General features: G+C 37.3%; 1 protein-coding gene and 2 non-coding genes across 3 annotated transcripts; 2 read left to right on the top strand and 1 right to left on the bottom strand.

Moving 5' to 3' along the window:
- The first annotated feature begins 2717 nt into the window (after nucleotides 1-2717).
- Nucleotides 2718-2836, top strand: LOC145738546 (5S ribosomal RNA). The gene has a single exon (XR_014180801.1). It is a non-coding gene; the product is annotated as a 5S ribosomal RNA (ribosomal RNA).
- A 187-nt stretch (nucleotides 2837-3023) lies between these two features.
- On the top strand, nucleotides 3024-3142 carry LOC145738538 (5S ribosomal RNA). Its single transcript, XR_014180793.1, has one exon. It is a non-coding gene; the product is annotated as a 5S ribosomal RNA (ribosomal RNA).
- A 9080-nt stretch (nucleotides 3143-12222) lies between these two features.
- Nucleotides 12223-13923, bottom strand: LOC145738319 (uncharacterized). The gene is made up of 2 exons (XM_081993121.1): nucleotides 13275-13923; nucleotides 12223-13190 (listed from the first exon to the last, which is right to left on the bottom strand). The coding sequence occupies exons 1-2, from the start codon at nucleotides 13296-13298 to the stop codon at nucleotides 12903-12905; spliced, it is 312 nt and encodes a 103-aa protein (XP_081849247.1). The 5' UTR covers nucleotides 13299-13923; the 3' UTR covers nucleotides 12223-12902.
- Between the last annotated feature and the right edge of the window lie 4639 nt (nucleotides 13924-18562).

Raw genomic sequence — 18562 nt, 5'->3', positions numbered from 1 at the left:
TGGAGGCTTATCACAAGCTAACAGAAAATGAATGGTTATTCATCACTACCGATCCTGTCAGTGCAACCCTCTCTTGTGAGCCAAACTCGGAAGTTCTTTTGGAATTTACCCTTAGTAAAACGGGAATTCTAAAACTCGACACAGGATGCAAGTGTTTTACTTTATCATCTGTTCTTCAATCAACGTCTAACCGAACTAGTAATTTCACTAACTTCATCCCCAATGTAAACATCAATCAAGATGACTGTTGTATTAAGGATAGAGAAGATTTAAAGAAAGTGACCATGGAACCACTCCAATTAAATAACATCAATCTTGATGAATTGAGGCATGCCAAACATAAATTGGAAATGTTTGAAGAAACCCTCTAAAGTGAAATCAACAAACCATTTTTTGGAGAACATCATACCTTGTGGAACTTAGTCATTTCTGGCTCTATAATAATCGTCATTGCTGTCGGCATATGCTGTTGCTGTTGCAAGTATTGCTGCAGTTGTAAATGGATACCGATTATTGGAAGATTCCTGCCTGAAAAGAAAGTGATCCACCAGTTGACGTCTCATAGCCACAATTCCTCTATCTCCAATAGTAACATTTTTATACATTCAAATGCACCAGAAGAAGTGTTGCAACAGTTTAGACGAGACAGAGGACCCACTAAGCTACTACCCTTAAACTCCAGCCTCCCAGTGACTACCATGACTTCAACCTCGACCAGAGTACCAGTCGTCAGGAGTACAAACCCTCAAGACTACAAAAATCCTTTCGTCGTTAAATCGCGAAAATCCACCTCGATCAGAGACAATTAACTATTTATCTAGTTAAACTTACCTATATTCTTTATTTGTGGTATTGTTATTTTTAATCACTATTTTTAGTTGTTTAAGTTACCTATCTATCTTATTTATCTACTTTATGTTATTTTATGTTATTATTTTAAATCATTATTTTTAGATGTTATTCATATTCTTAATTTTATTGTAAATTTATATTTTGTTCTTCTTGAATTAATCAATTACGATATCTTGTTCTTATCTTATTGATTAATCTTAAGGAGGGAGGGATGTTATATTCCCACGCTTATTCCTATATTTTATTACATTTATACTTAGTCAGCTCTAGACCCACTTCATTCCATCTCTCTCTTTAATCGCAATTCTTTTTCGCTTACTAGTTTAAGTCTTAGGCCGCAAGCATTACTGTAGCATTCAATTACCATTCCGACTCTCAACCACATCTCATCATAGATTTTTAGTTTAAGAACGTAGTCATTAAACACCTTAACCAGTACTCGTGAATTTTACTTGTTCAACAACATCGAACCTAACAAAAATCATAAATCCCCTAATTGTGAATGGGGCCGCAATCCATCAAAAAACAGCTGCAAAATATTTGGGTATAATGTTAGATGATCGTCTGTCATTCCATAAACACATATCTTACACCTTGAGCCGCACTTTCTCCGCCCAACAAAAATTATATCCCCTTACTTGTGCAAAATCTCCACTAAGTCCCTATAATAAGCTATTAATATATAAGTGTATAATTAGACCTGCCCTCACTTATGGGGCTCCTATATGGTGCTCTATATCTGACACCCAAAGAAAGCGGCTCCAGGTTTTTCAGAACAGAATTCTCCGAGGTGTACTGTCAGCTTCAAAATACACAAAAATTCAAGATCTACACGATTTTACCGGTATAGAGTATATTTCATAATATATAGATGACTTATCTGAAAAATTTTATAGATCAAAAATATCCGCATCTCATCTGACAAAAAATTTAACCCGAGTAAGATTCGACCCCGCAAAACCTATCAAACACGGCCCACCTTATAAAAGGCTTCCGTTATTTTTTGAGCGGTGGCATCCTCCATAATTAGGTCACAAAGGTGAACAATCAGAATAATTTTATACCGCAAAACTGTCATTGTTTGGTTCAGGTGCTTGCTGTTTATGGTGAACGACCTTAAAAAAGGGGAATTCCTAGCGATTCCCAAAAAAAAAGGGTACGATAAACGTCCTAGATATGGACATAAATATTTACAGCGCTCGAATGCGGTGGCAGGTTGCAAAGTTTGAAATTGGTATTCTTCAATTTCTAAATTTGTTTATCTTTTTATCGCAATGACAACCAGTTTACTCACTATTAACAATATAAATTTCTACTTATTTATTTCACACGTATCTAAACATACACAATTTTTGAGCTGGTTTTTGAATTTTATTTTTCCAGCAATCAAAATTAATATACATACGCAATTTTACTAACTCTTATCTCTCGCGCTAGCGATATCTTATTCCTCAAATGTCTGCATAAGGGTTGAAACCCAGGTGGCAGACCCACTGATGCGTCTGTATTCGCACTCCCTGGATGTATTTCTTGGTCAAAACATCGACCACCGTGATTTATCACGATGTTGAAGTTGCTTCTTAGTGCGCTCGGCGTAACAGTTGTAACAACATTCATTTTATGTATTTACATCCATAGTGTAATAATTTGTTGTAATTTTGAAATATATGTATTTGTATTTATTGTTGTTGGTTCCCGTCCGATCACCGCAGTCAAGCAGCGTAGGGCGTGGTTAGTACTTGGATGGGTGACCGCCTGGGAACACCACGTGTAGTTGCCTTTTTTACACTTGTGAATGAAAATGACATTTGCATTTCTCCTACACTTTTGGTGGTTTTTATTACTCGGTTATTGATAACTTTTTAGACAACTGCCATACCACGCTGGATATACCGGTTCCCGTCCGATCACCGCAGTCAAGCAGCGTAGGGCGTGGTTAGTACTTGGATGGGTGACCGCCTGGGAACACCACGTGTTGTTGCTTTTTTTTTGCACTTGTGAACGAAAATGATATGAAATTTATGCTTTTTTTAAAGTCGGTTATATCATCTTTTTAGAAACTAACTACAGCTCTGAGATAATTTAGCCATTCATTTCAACCATGAAAATGACATTTGCATTTCTCCTACACTTTTGGTGGTTTTTATTACTCGGTTATTGATAATTTTATAGGCAACTGCCATACCACGCTGGATATACCGGTTCCCGTCCGATCACCGCAGTCAAGTAGCGTAGGGCGTGGTTAGTACTTGGATGGGTGACCGCCTGGGAACACCACGTGTAGTTGCCTTTTTTTTGAACTTGTGGACGTGTGGTGTTTAGCTTAGTAAAAAACTTTTTGTTTCGCAACAATTCAATTTGGTCATCAATCAACGGGAGTGGAAAATTATCTCGACGGTTAATCTTGTTTAAATCTCTGAAATCAACACACATTCTAGTCTTTCCAGACTTATTCTTAACAAGAACTATAGGAGAACTGTACTGTGAATTGCTCTTTCGGATAATTTTCCTCTAACATAAATCTTGTATTATTTCACCTACCTCCTGTCTCTCTTTGTGTGGAAATGGATTGTGATTTGAAAATCTGATTCAAATTTAGATCTGTCCATTGGATTTAGCCCTTCGTAGACATCCAAATCTGGAAAATTATCATTAGTATCAATCACATCTATCATCATAATTTGTTTATCAAAATTGTCAATCTCTAAATCTAAATCACATTCTAAATTATTATCATTAACTTGCTGAATACAAACATTGCTTCCCTCAACAGTAAACTTGACATTGTCGTGACATAATACATCTCTGCCTATTAGACAAGAATGATTCATAGCATAATCAGGAATTACATAAAGCTGTACACATAAATTCAAAGTTTGAATATGAACCTTACATTGAAATGAGCCTAAAAGTTCAATATTTGTCTGATTCGTGCAAACAAATCTTTCATTGTCACTTATTGGTTCCAAAATATTGTCACGAATGGGAAATCCATTTATTTAAAAGATGGACTTATTATTCAAAAAGTATAAATTCATTAAATTAAATCAGATATTCGGAGATGGCAAAATAATAAAATGCGTGAGGCAAAGTTACAGTCAGAATGCCCATAGTGCATCATCTCTATTTTTAGCGATGACAAATCCCCGCTACTGTTGCGATGCAGGCGACGAGGAATAACAAACTACGTCAGCCAGTCAATCGGGTATAAATTAAGCTCGACATGCGTTATGAACGAGAGACGATCAGAGACAGTCGAAGACTCTGCCTCAGACGGTAGAGCCCAGCCAGAAGACTCGGCTCGCACCACAAAATGTAGTCGTCCCGAATTCTGCAACCCGCACCGGGTTCGTAAATTAATTAAATAGTAAACCATTTTCTAAATTATAATAAATCGCGAGTGCCAAAGCCTCCAGAAAGCTGCCCTCATCATTGTTTAACAAATGATAGTATGGATTTATTAAAACATAACAATGAATACGGATACTAAGCATATATTGTTGGTTTTTCTTGGTTTCTGGACAATCTGTCCCGCCTCCCACATTGTCTTTCTGGCCTATAATAGTGACTATTAGTAGGTACATTTCGGTACCAATCACTTGTCCTTGCATACCGTAGGGACTTTGAAAATTCAACATAATGAATACGAATACTAAGCATATATGGTTGGTTTTTGTTGGTTTCTGGACAAACTGTCCCGCCTCCCACATTGTCTTTCTAGCCTATAATAGTGACTATTAGTAGGTACATTTTGGTACCAATCACTTGTCTTTGCATGCCGTAGGGACTTTGAAAATTGAACATAATGAATACGGATACTAAGCATATATTGTTGGTTTTTCTTGGTTTCTGGACAAACTCTCCCGCCTCCCACATTGTCTTTCTGGCCTATAATAGTGACTATTAGTAGGTACATTTTGGTACCAATCACTTGTCCTTGTATGCCGTAGGGACTTTGAAAATTGAACATAATGAATACGAATACTAAGCATATATTGTTGGTTTTTCTTGGTTTCTGGACAAACTGTCCCGCCTCCCACATTGTCTTTCTGGCTTTTAATAGTGACTATTAGTAGGTACATTTTGGTACCAATCACTTGTCCTTGCATGCCGTAGGGACTTTGAAAATTGAACATAATGAATACGAATACTAAGTATATTTTGATGGTTTTCTTGGTTTCTGGACAATCTGTCCCGCCTCCCACATTGTCTTTCTGGCCTTCAATAGTGACTATTAGTAGGTACATTTTGGTATCAAACACTTGTCCTTGCATGCCGTAGGGACTTTGAAAATTGAACATAATGAATACGGATACTAAGCATATATTTTGATGGTTTTTCTTGGCTTCTGGACATACTGTCCTCCCTCCCACATTGTCTTTCTGGCTTTTAATAGTGACTATTAGTAGGTACATTTTGGTACCAATCACTTGTCCTTGCATGCCGTAGGGACTTTGAAAACTGAACATAATGAATACGGATACTAAGCATATATTGTTGGCTTTTCTTGGTTTCTTTTTTATTTGATAATCCTCCACTGTTTTCTTCTTGAGAGATAATAATTTCTTCCTCTTTTGAAGATGTACCACCCATATTAAACCAAAATTTTATCAAATGAGCGCTTCAATAGCCAAGGTAATCCCCAAAATATCACTAAATAAATCAACGTTACTATCCCTAGCCAAAAGATAATAATGCCTAAAATGTCTTTTATAGCCCACACATTATTTTCCTCAATCGGTATCATACCCCAAAAAAATAAAAATAAAAAACTCAACTATTGTTTTTCATCCATCTCAAAACAGACCGGCACCTCCACCAAATGTCACGTTTAATTGATGAGCCCTTCTGGGTTCATCAATTAAACTGACTCACGACGTTAAACGTCGCGCTGGGATCTCAGTTTCAAGGATGGAATCAAACACTGAGTTTTCTATTAAACACTTAAATCTATTATATATCATATTGTCACGAATAACATAAGTTACACCATGTTCCGTTATCTAGTCTGGCCCCGGTCTCCCCCAGTACACTGCCGAATCAGCGAGACCGGCAAATTGGGGTCATGAGATGAGTATTTAATCAGCGTCTCAAGCCATCGAAGATTACTGGTCTCTGGGTCGGTCTATCGAGCATCAGTCCGAACTTCCTAGTGCCCGGACGGCTCGATACCTTCTTGGAAATCCAGGCTGAACAGACTAGAGTCCTTACGCAACCCAGTGGTGACCGTCGGGACTCTTGACCCTTTCAGTACCTAAAGTAAGTCCTTTAGGGCGTGTCGGTCATAGGGGCTCCCTGCTTGTATCGAGCGGGTTTCGCTTGGCGACACTTCAAGGGGGGCTTGCTGTGCCTAAAGTAAATCCTTCGGGCTTGTCGGACATAGGGGTTCCCTGCTCGTATCGAGCGGGTTCCGCTTGGCGGCACATCAGAAGGCCTTACGCACACTCACACACACACACACCCCCACGCACCCCCTCGTAGAGAGTGTTCCATGGGCGTCCCGCCTGTAGCGGTACTAGCGGCCCTCTTAATCTGGGGGTAAGGTTTAGTTAGGCATCATCTTCAGTATAAAAATAAAGGAGACATACTTGAGCTACGTTTGTTGTTTCTCTTCCTGCGCTACCCCCAAAACGTGACATGGTGGAGGTGCCTTGTTGAATCCCGGGGCTACTGATCTCCATATCTGTGGCCAAACCAAGCCGTACGCCCTAACAGGAATGAGAAAAGCGTACAACTTGAGATCAGCAAATCCTAGCAGCCCCTTTCAACCAAGGCACAGGAGTTCAAGCGTAGGAGACCCTTGGATGCAAGAAACAGATTACCTAACCCTTACGCTTGTAAATACAAGAAGGGAAGACACTGAGCAGCCACAAGAACCAGAAAACGATCTGGAAAATACAGTGATAGAGACAGGAGCACAAGTACACCCTGAGAAAGGAGATAAAGCATTAGAAGGCAAGAAGGGGTCAAGAGAAATGGCGGACATTACCATTTCGGCGGTTGAGGCAGGGGAAAAAACACCCGCACTACCTCAATTCATCAGCCCACCAACGTTCAACCCGGGCAGTGATTCAGCCCCTCAGTTTATCGGCACATACGAGCGAACGGCAGTGGCCAATAGCTGGAACGATGCGTTAAAAATACTATACTTTCACTCGTACCTGCAGGGCGCCGCAAACATTTGGTATAGAGAATATAAAGCAGCAAACCCTGACAGCAACTGGCAACACATTTGTCAAGCATTCAAGACTGAGTTTAGCGACGGTATCAACAGTCGCCATTTGCTTGCAAAGTTAAGGCAAAGGAAGCAAAGGGACCTGGAACAGACAAAGAATTATTTCTATGATCTAAGGGTCCTATACGAAGAATACAAAGAAAACGTGGATCTCGACGAATTCGTAGATATTTTCCAGAGTGGGCTAAAAGATATACCAAGAGCTAAATACTACTGGCTCACAAATTTTCCTAATAACCCACCTAGGAACTTGGACGAAGTCAAAAAACTTTGCATCACAATAGATAACGCTACTGAAAAGTTCTCGACACCGCTCACTTTTAGACCGCAGCATCAAATAGAAGAACAGGCCGCTGGACCAGTAGAACAAAGACAGTCACCTTTTGGCAATCCCCGCCCTTACAGAACCCCGCCACCGCTCAGGAGAGACTATGGCACAAACCATGCCAGTAATCCAGAAAGACAGTACCAATCCACGAGGACATATGACAACAGGCTCAGGTGCTACAACTGCGGTAAAATAGGCCACTTTGCTGCTGTGTGTAGAAGTAGACAGCAGCACCCAAACTCCAGGGGGTGGCAAAACTAAGCCCCGTCACCCTCTCCACTCGGGGCCCAACGTACCATAAGATACTATACATAAATGCTGTTGTGAACGATTATTACGTACCGGCGATCATTGACACAGGTGCGGAACTAAATGTGATAAGCCATATCCTGGTCAACAAAAAACATAGGATCAGAGACCCACCCACGTTGCTTGTGACAGCTGGCGGTCAGAAAGTAAGAAGTCTAGGCGACACATTGGCATCACTGGAGCTCAGAGGCAATTACAATAAAAAATTAGAAATTAAAGCAACGATATTGGAGAATACACCACAACCCCTTATTTTGGGCATGGAGTTCTTAAGAGAAATGCAGGCAGCAATTTGCTTAATATCTAATACACTCACCCTAGATCAGGATTTGGTGTTAACGCTCGGGGGAAAGCGAAATTCTGCATCCAAAAAACCATGCAAAACAAGAAGCTGGAGAGAAGTGATCCAAGAAATACCTGGGTCCATCTTCAGTCTTCCGAGCAGCACTGCATGGGCCGTTGCAGTCTCTTCGGCTCCCAGTAGAGATAGAGGAGTGGGAAAAGCCATCAGGGACCATTTGGCGGATCACAGCACAGAAGAACTACCCATAGGGAGCGTGGTCAGTTTGTTTAAGAAAAACAGACATACCCTACAGATGATATTAAAAGAAGAGGGGAGCGAATATATCCCTACTCATACGCTCCAACATTGCTGTAGGAAATTGAAAGATTGGGCAATACGAAATAAAATAAGTAAGGTGGCTATACCTAGATTGACATCCGCAAACGCAAACAGCGAGTCAGATTGGGAGAAGCTTAAAGACTTGCTGTATGAGACTTTCAAGGAAACGAGTGTGACGGTGCTGGTTTCAAAAAATAGAGAACCCCGACCAAGAAAGACCAAGACACAAGAAACCAGCTCCTGGAACACCCTGCCGAACTACATAGGAAACGATGACCGCTTGATAATTAAGTTGAAGGCAAAGGAAGATTACACTCTGAAGCCAGGAGAGAAAAAATCCATCAAAACTGAACCAAAAATACCCCTATCTACAGAGATGTTATTAGTACAAAACGAGGGATGGCTAGTAGGCAACAACCTACTATGCAACCTAGAAAGAGCCGAAAACTCTATATCATTGACCCTCGAGAACATAGGGCCAACTAGAAGGGTTATTTACAAAGACACAACGGTGGCACGGCTAGAAGAGCCCAGTGGTTTGAGCACCACAGCACTCTTTACAACACAGAGAATAGACGAAGAAGTGGTGACATTAGAAGACCACAAACTGGACCACATTAGGGATAAGCAGTTCAAAAGGGAACTAGAGAGTCTACTAGTTGAATATGAGGATGTGTTTTGCAAGTCACCAAAATATATGGGCAAAACACAACTTATAGAGCACAAAATAGAAGTGACAGAAGATAAACCAGTAAAATGCCGCCCTTATAGAGTATCACAATCCGAGCGAGAAATCATTGACACACAAATAAAAGAAATGCTCGATTGCGGAGTAATAAGACCATGCCACTCGCCATGGGCGAGCCCCGTTGTACTGGTGAAAAAAAAAGATGGTACCACGAGGTTCTGCGTGGATTACAAAAGAACTATAAACCCAGTCACCAAAAAATCATGTTACCCGATACCACAAATCGATGACATTCTCACATACATGGGAAATGCCAAGTACTTTACAACTTTGGACATGTTCTCAGGTTACTGGCAGATACCTATAGAAGAGTCATCCAAACAATACACCGCTTTCACGGCACAGGGACATGGATCATACGAATTCAACGTGTTAAGCTTTGGTCTATGCAATGCACCAGCAACCTTCCAACAACTGGCAGATAGAATATTTAGGGACCTAAAATGGAAGGACATACTAATTTATCTAGATGATATTATTATTTATTCAGAGAACTTAGAGGAACATTTAGCAAAATTACAAAAAGTAGGATTTTGAAGGAAGTTTTATAATTCCTGTTAACGAATGGAATTTAATATGTAAAAACAACAAACTAGATTCCAAAAATTACCCATTTTATTTAAGAAAGAAAATGTCTCAATCTGTGAATAATACTTGCCTTATTGCATTTAAAAGCAAAAAACAATGTTTAGACGGTAGTTTAACATTATTTGGGGTATGTCGGCATAATAAATTTAATAATTGCAAAGCATTTGTCATTCATATTGATAAATTGCGGAAAGTTACCGTTTATAGTACCTCAAAAGATTTTTGCCATAATCAGTGGCAGTATCAGAGTCCTTATCGGCTACGTCAAGGGAAGAGAGATCTGCTATGCAACAAAAGTTACTGAGTAGGAAACCTTCTGATGTCAAAAAAGTATACTTCTGAAAGCTGATGCCGACTTTGTAAACACAAGTAAAAATCTCGAAAATATTAAATCTGACGCAACATTTCGAAAAATTAGATCAGAAGCTCTTGCTTCTTTTGACAGAAATAATGATGACCTAATTGATATGTTTCTTATGCAGCGTGATCATCCTGAATACGTTCAAGAAGTTTCTTCTCCTTTTTCAATTAAATTATTTAGCAAAGAACAAATTAGTCTTTGCGAAAAACAAGTAATTGGGGATGAATTACCAATTCTGTACTTTGATGCTACAGGCAGCATAGTGCGAGCCCCAAAAGTATTGAAAAATTGCAAGCGTATATATTTATACTCCGGGGTTGTTCACATAGCAGAAACAAATAGAATAATTTCTGTCTTGGATATGATTTCTTCAAGGCATTTCACAAATGCAATTTTTAAATTTTTGTATGATTTTAAATGTTTTTGCTTAACTTTGCGGAAATGGCCGTTATTTGGTGCCGTAGTCACAGATTTTAGTTTCGCTAGTATGCATGCTGTGACCCGAGCATTTAATGATATGAGTTTGCAACATTATCTGAGCGAATGTTACAATAAATTGACTCAACACGATGACGAGAAAGGTGTGGGTTCATCTTTCGTTTTGTTACATTTATGTTGTGCCCATTTTATGAAAATGGTTTCTAAAGATTTGAAAAAAATTGTTAATAATGATCATATAGAAAAAATTTTAAAAAATTTATTTGCAAAATGTATTATGTTAACAACACTTAATGATGTTACTGTGTGGTTCGAATGTATTTGCATTCTGGTTTTATCCCAATACGAAAATCAACATGTACAAACTGCTTACGAAAAGCTATGCAAACTCGAAAGTTGTGCTACGGAAAATGACGTAATAAGTAATGAGGAATCGGTAAGTAATGTAATTAAAGTGGAAGAAGAATTGTCGTCTTCTGATAACGCATTACACAAAGGTAGCCCATTTTATGTACTGTTTCATTCTAAATTAGAAGAAGCTGTGATACTGTCAGAGAGTGAAGGTAAAAAAAATGAGTTTTATTTTCCAGAGTGGGCTAATGTAATTACTTTAAAATATATGCCTTTTCTTCCTTTAAGGTCAGGAATAATGATTTCCAAAAAATACTCATTAAATAGATTGAGTAATTGTTATGTTGAAACACATTTTGGCAATTTAAAAACGAACGTTCTCGCAGGTAACCGTAATCTAAAATGTAGTAGGTTTGTGAGAAAGTCTAGAGAACTAACTTTGGCCGCTTATAAAGAAATGATATGCGGAATATCTAAATCGAACCTCGCTCGGCCACCTCTTATCAAAGACCCTTTAATCAACGAGTTAAATAGTCAAGAAAGTTGGAAGCGAAAAAAGGCTACCGTTTCAACGCATTTTTCTGGCAATTATTTAAAACACTTTCAAAACCACTCACTATCCAATGACAAAATAAAACGTCAATCAAATGGTCCAATTAATAGCGAAAATTGCCTATATTGTGGTCTTGGTGGATTGGATGTCACTGTGTCATGGCATCAATGCGATATGTGTAACGGATGGGTGCACGACCTATGTATAACAGAATACAAAAATATTTCAAATACCGAAAACTATTTTTGCAAACAGTGTTTTTCGTATGATGTGTATGATTGTAATTGTGGAGCATTGACCACCACCGCTTATTGGGTTCAGTGCGATCTATGTGACAGGTGGGTACACCAAATTTGTGATCCATCGTAGGACCCAAATCAGTCGTACAGTTGCTTTCTTTGCACAAGAACAGTAAAAAGTATAATTTTAAGAAAAAAGATTCAAGACTTTCTCACTGTTTTGAATTTAACCAATGTACAACGAAAACGTGTAGAAGAAAAAACACTAGGTCAGAGGAAATCTCAATTTTGGTTAACCGTACCAGCAACAATGACCTGTTTATCCGTTGCTCGACAACCGCTTATACAGTGCAGGCTAAAAGTTTAAATTTTCGCATTTTTGTTCGTGTTTAACGACAAAAGGGCTGAAGCTAGAGATCTGAAAAAATCTGAGAAAATACAGAAAACTAGTTCGTGATAGGTACTACAACTTTCATTAATACGATTTTTCAAACAAATCAACCGTACAGACGCAAAAAAATCAAAACCGATTTCCCATGTTAATCTCCTATGTCCAGGCTGCTTTTGGACACCTGGTATATCCATTTAAAAAAAATGGACTTTTTGCAGTTTTTTTATCTGTCCGACTAAAAGGTTAATATTAACCACACTGTAGGTTTTTTTCATTTTTTGTGTCTGGGCTTTTCAACCATGTAGTATTGTCTAACTGAAGACAAAAGGTCACATCAGCAAAACTGTCAGGACTTGAGAAATTAATTAAAGTTTAGACCACCGTTTTGCTGACAAGTTCACCATTTTTATAAAATATCTAAGGAACGGTGCGATAGGTATAGGGAAGTATTAACAATTAATTACTAGCCTTCTTGCGAGGAATTCAAAAATGAGATTAAAAACAGACTTCCATTTAAAAATCAAAAGTTGGTGTTTATTCTGACTGATCTGGCAACACCGGAAAGTTCAAAATATTTTAAATAGAGAGATTGGACCCAACCTAGGCTACACTCGAAATTTCAACAAAAAATATTGAGTTGTTCTCTAGATACTTCTAATTAACCATCACCGTGAATCACCCTATATAGTATATTATTCCTAGAAAAAATAAGTTTCAAAATTGTTGCTGTTCTGGTGGCTGTAACGAGTTGGCAGTAAATAAAGCAAACATGGTATTTTCAAACAATTTTATTCTTAACAATCTTAACTTAGTATTTTCCTGAGGAGGGCTACAACTAATTGGTCTGCAAAAAGAAGAAAATAGTTATTATTTAAAAAATATATGCTTTATTGCTGAAAGCTTACTATTGGTAAGTCGAAGGCCACCTCCACGGCCTCGCCCACCTCCACGGCCTCCTCGCCCACCTCCACGGCCTCCTCGCCCACCTCCACGCCCACGGCTCCGGCCCCAACCTCCCCAGCCTCGATTGCCAGCTGCAGCTGCAGGGCCACTAGCACCTGCAAGTGCCCCCCCTGCCCCCCTGCACTTGCAGGTGCAGGCGGGCACGCTGGCCTGTTGACCAGGCTCGGGCCGCTGCGGGCGTGGTTGTTCCTCCACTTCCTCCACCATCGAATCTGCAAAAAAAAAAATACAAATTTTTCCGATTTATTTAAGTTTTGGTGGTGCGCTAATTTGTTGTAAATGTTAATTCTACATACCATCGGACAACAAAATGTCCTCATCCTCTTCAGGGATGGATGCCAGACTAAATTCTGGCATCATCCCTTCACCCACATTATTTTAGTATTATTTTCGCTCCTGAAACAATTTGGTAATGTAATTGAAAAGCGGGTAATTTAAACAACCAACAATGTAGTCTAGTCTAGTGATCGACCGATATGAAATTTTGGACCCATACTGTTTTTTCCTTCCCAAAATTGGTAGCTTTTAATTCTTTATAAAAAAATGTCGGCCCCGCGAGGCAGATATTTTATACATATATCGGCCGCTATATCGGTATCGGTATCGGTCGATCACTACTAGTCTAATTTTACTAAATTAAACGCTGGGCAATTAAAACATATTGCTTAAACTTCAAAATATTTTAACTGAAATTTCTTTGAAAGAAATCTAGCGGTTTCTTTCAATTTGCCAGCAATTTAGTTACTTAACACCAGATATCATTGATGCTAGACCAGTATTTAATTACTTACATTTTTCCAGCAACTCTTAACCCACAGCCTCTGGCTGACTCCACCAACCAAATAAAAATGAATGCACTATCCAGCAAAATAACTGACGCCGGACAAAATTGGAATGGCCGAAACTTTAAAATAAACAAAGATAAAGGCAAAAATTATAAGAAAGACGAAGAACGAACATTTTTGACCGTTACACAAAGCGTGCCGACTTTTTTTATTTTCTCCGACACCAAGTCTTTCAGAGTGGAGAACTTTTGTCGGCAAATTAATCCGTGCTTTCCGCGAATTTTTTAAATCTGAATTCAAAATTGCCGCCCTCTGACGGGGTGTAAAGAGTTGTCACTACCCTCTAAAGATACTTCATTATGAGTCCTATAAATGTACCAAAGGGAATTTTGTCACATTATTACCGGCTTGCTGCCTTCACACCAGTTGAAGTATTCAGCATATACAGGATACAGATCTGTAAAATAGGCCCAATTTGTTAGTTGAACCACCCTTAAAAAATTGTCAGACTAGACAAATTTTTAGTAATGTATACAAGTGATGCATCAGCAAAGATTATATAGGTTAGGTATGAAATTGCCTAATTGTCATTGTAATCTTACCTGGGCTAGCAGGCGTTGTGTGCATTATGACCATTGAAAAATATACATTTACTTGAATTCAGTGTATAATCTTTACCAATTATTAGACTATTGTAATAAAAATACAATTATTTTAGCTGCATGTTAATTTTTTTGACACAACAAACAAAAGCCAAGTGACAAGTTGGCATTTGACATCACAACAGATCCAAGTTGGCCTATCAGCGGAACTTGTTTTCTCAATGCGATACGCCGGGTGACGTCACAGTGGATGCTCGGGTGCATAATATGCACTTAATACCCAAGGAATTACAGGCGTTGTCCGTGGTTTGGTATTACTATTTGATAGTCCATCTTCACAGAGTGGAGACATTACATTCTTCTGAGATGGTATTTATAGGAAGGGGTAAGTTCGACTAAACGAAATATCTAAAAATGTATATTTATTAAGTATTGGATTTATTGTTTTAAAAGAACATTGCAGCAGCACAAAGATGTTTTCTTTACAATTATAGTACTTGATATGCAGATGTTCAGCCTTATGCCGTAAATCCATTGACTTAATATCAATATTGAAATAATTTCAATGAAAATTGAACACTATTTACATTTTTGGTCACATAGATATGCACTAAGGAGAATTGATTAAAAAAACTGTAGGTAACAATTGAAGGGTGCACGGGAAAAACAAGCTAAGTCAAATTTTGAAGTTTTTGAGTACAGCAGTTTTATTTCTAAAATCATTGTTAACTGGTCATCTATAGGCATTAGAAACATAAATATTTTTTTATATATAAAGCAGCATGCTTTTTTATTTAATATAATAATTACAAGGTTGTTGTTGAAGAAAATACAAAAATAGGTCTTGACTTAGCCTGTTTTTCACCAGATTTATATTATAAATATTAAATTCGTCAAACTTAAGTAGCAAACAAGATAATTTATAAATTAAAATGTATATCAAAAAATAATTAGTTGAAACCTTGTTTTTTTTTTTGTTGATAAAAAATTATTAAACTAATTAGTTACTAAAAAGGATAAAAGGTAAGTAGGTCATTCCCGTGTACGCCTATCCTAAAATATGTTCTATTAGACGACGTAGCTCGTTTTTCTTCTGACTAAGTTTGGACCCTGTATAGCATCGCTATTGTCTATCGGGTGAAGCTGTTTTCTCAATTTGGCCAAAAATTGACTTAGCTTGTTTTTCCCGTGCACCCTTCAATTGATTGATAAAATTTCAAGCTTCACTATGGCAACATTGCATTTGTGTTATGGCCAGACCAAACCAGACGGAGAAGTACCGACCTAACCTCACAAATTATGTAAATTTTAAACGGCTTTTGGTGTTTTTCAGTTTTTTTTCCCGGCAACGGTAAGTACTTAATTCAAAATTAGGATAAAGTACCAAACTTAATTTTTAAATCAATTTTAGGTATGTCTAAGAAAGCCTCAAGACAGCAATATATTCAACTTCTAACTGAGCTAGAAAGTTCTGAGGTTTTAAAGTGGGGAAAAGGTACCCCAAATTTAAAAAGACAATCTTGGGAACAAGCTGCAAAGGCTATAAATTCTTCTACACTTTCATCACAGGCCACTTTCGGATCGCGTTCGGTCATTCGTAAAGCCGATCGTTTCACAAATAGTTTGATTTTCCCGCAATATTGTCACAAGTAGATTCTCGTTAATTAATTTAATACTAACTACTACCAATACGTTAATTACTTAGTCAGCAAATAATCGGCCACTGACCGAAACAAGTCGTTGACCACTCAAATTGAAGAGTAAGCAATTGAACCTTCTAGAACGGAAGCTAGCTAAGGTGTTGCAATCGCCAGTCAGCAATAAGTCATCAATTGTTCGGACAATGATCCAAGTGCTTAGACAAGCAATTAAGAAATTGAACTGACTAAGGGATCGCAATACCTTACAATAAATAGCCGAGAAATTTGGAAAGAAGTTAGTTAGAAATTATCCGCGAAACTAAACGGTTCGGTCGCGAAAGTTAAGGGAACTCTACCCTGATACTTACCCCCGTCCAAAATGGTTTGTGAATTAATTATCATGTAAGTACGAACCTTATAATTTGAATTAAACCAACTTATGTCTGACAATGCTTTTTATAAATTCAGTTTTCATTTAATCTTTCTTTATTTGTTTCTCTCTATGACTAAACGTTGTTGTTTTTGTTATACAAAGTTTAACTTGACTACGACCCCAGCCTACACGTCCCCGCGTTACGACTAAAAACTAGATCGTGACAATATGTTGACGTGTGTGACACTATTGACAAACTCGTTTCGTTTGCCGGCCGGCTTCACCTTTAGGGGCGTTTTTAAATTCAACATAGTTTTATGCTATGGTGAATCAGATGGAAGTTCGGTGCTTCTCTGATGTTCTGTCAATTGGTTGTCAATAGATGTGATGGCATCAAAATACCGTTGAAATAACAAACACCCTTTACAAATTTGTATTTTAAATTACCTAAACCGGTGTCTAAACCTCATAAACCTAAACATTGTTTGGTTTTTGGTTTGAGAAAGTTTTGAAGCGAAAAAGATTAACATAAAAAATGGAACACGTTGCTGCAGTTGTTGCAGCAATGGCAACACTAAAAAAAAGAAACGATTCAGATTCTTCATGTTCTTCTTCAGATGAGTTGTTATTGATTGCATCTAGAGAGAAGCACCATAAAATAGATGAATACATAGAGCAGGTTGTTTCTAGGTACTCATTAGATGATTTTAAATCGCATTTTCGACTGACAAAGGCAGCAATTGAGGTAAGCTTAGTACAGGAGTTAAGAAAATGTTATCTACTTTTAAACTTTTACTTCAAGAATCTGTGTTCTGAATTACAATATAATGAAGACATTGGCCCTGGAAGACCGCCAATTAAAAGACTGCATGCTTTGTTAATAACAGTATGGACTTTGGGTAAGTTATATGAGAAGTATTTTTAATTAGCCTTCAAGGTATTAGAAAACTTTATATTCCAGTAATTGTTTATTTTTATTTTAGCAACTCCAGATTCATACAGAAGCATTGGAGATCGTTTTACTAACTTTTATAGGTAGTCTGACATTTTTTAGGGTGGTTCAAGCAAGAAATTGGGCCTATTTCAAAGATCTGTATCCTGTATATGCTGAATACTTTACTACTTTTTCATGTGGATGAAAAAACACAACTTTTATGAAAAAATTGACCTAAGCCAGGAACAAATTACCCACTAAGAAGATTGCAACATAGTTGAAGAGTGAAATGCTGTGCAATGGGTTCAACTACTTACATTAGAACAGTGGATAAAAAACCAAGTTTTAAGGTCAGTAGGTATACTGATTTTACTTAAATTAACATCCAAGCATTGCAGTTTTTATTATTGTTACATTGAACACAATAATTAATAATTATACACTTTAGTAAACTGCATTGTTCACCCTTCAGTAAATATGTATTATACAGTGGCTTTTTTAAGTACTGCATCAATTTGATAAAATGGAAGGGACTTACTTTCCACAAAAACATTCAGTACCTTATGTTTTTATTTCTAAGAGAGATTTTGTATTACTACAACAATTTTCAATTCTGTTCAAATAAATGTCAAAAACACCTTTTTCAAAACTATAAGTCTCCCAACTTTTATTAAAAAAAATACCTAGTAAAAAATTAAAATCAGTTCAAAATTAATTCTATCGACTGTTTGACAATAACAAAGACCTTTTATTAACTTCTTTTAAATGTTATCAATAATTTTTGAGGATGTTAATTCGACTTCTTGGAAAATTGTTGGTTTCAAAATATTAATATTTGCTGAACAATAATTGTGGTACAACTTGCATGGAATGATGAATGATGTTTAGAATTGTTGCTTGAGTCTAGAAACTTATACAATAATAAAGAGGTGTTGCCATTTAAAAGACCAAACATATTTTAAATACTTAGTTTTTGGGACCTGTATAATTCCAATTACAACATCCATTCCAAACACAACAGCAGTTAATAAAAATAAAAACATAAGCATCAAGCATTTTTGATAAAAGTTAGTCTTTTCAATTTTATTGAATTTAGGCAGTATGTACTTTATTAAAGCACTGTATGATAATATAATAATGTGCCACACTTATGCCCGTATTTATAAACAATGCTTCGCTCGTTCTCAGACTTAAGTCGTACTCAAGTACAGTTTTTTGTTTTGTAAACCTAACTTAACCTCTAAGGCGTA

This window comes from Ips typographus, linkage group LG15 (genome assembly GCF_016097725.1).
Source record: "Ips typographus isolate SLU linkage group LG15, UJ_Ityp_2.0, whole genome shotgun sequence".
Taxonomy (NCBI): Eukaryota; Metazoa; Arthropoda; class Insecta; order Coleoptera; family Curculionidae; genus Ips; species Ips typographus.
Note: the sequence above shows the minus strand (reverse complement) of the source record. Positions and strands in the feature narration are given on the sequence as shown.

Bases quoted from the DNA above. Each gene is read 5' to 3' on its own strand.
- LOC145738319 (XM_081993121.1), bottom strand. From the start codon at position 13,298: ATGAGGACATTTTGTTGTCCGATG. The intron at 13,191-13,274 runs GTATGTAGAATT...TTTTTTTTGCAG, and splicing joins GGACATTTTGTTGTCCGATG to ATTCGATGGTGGAGGAAGTG.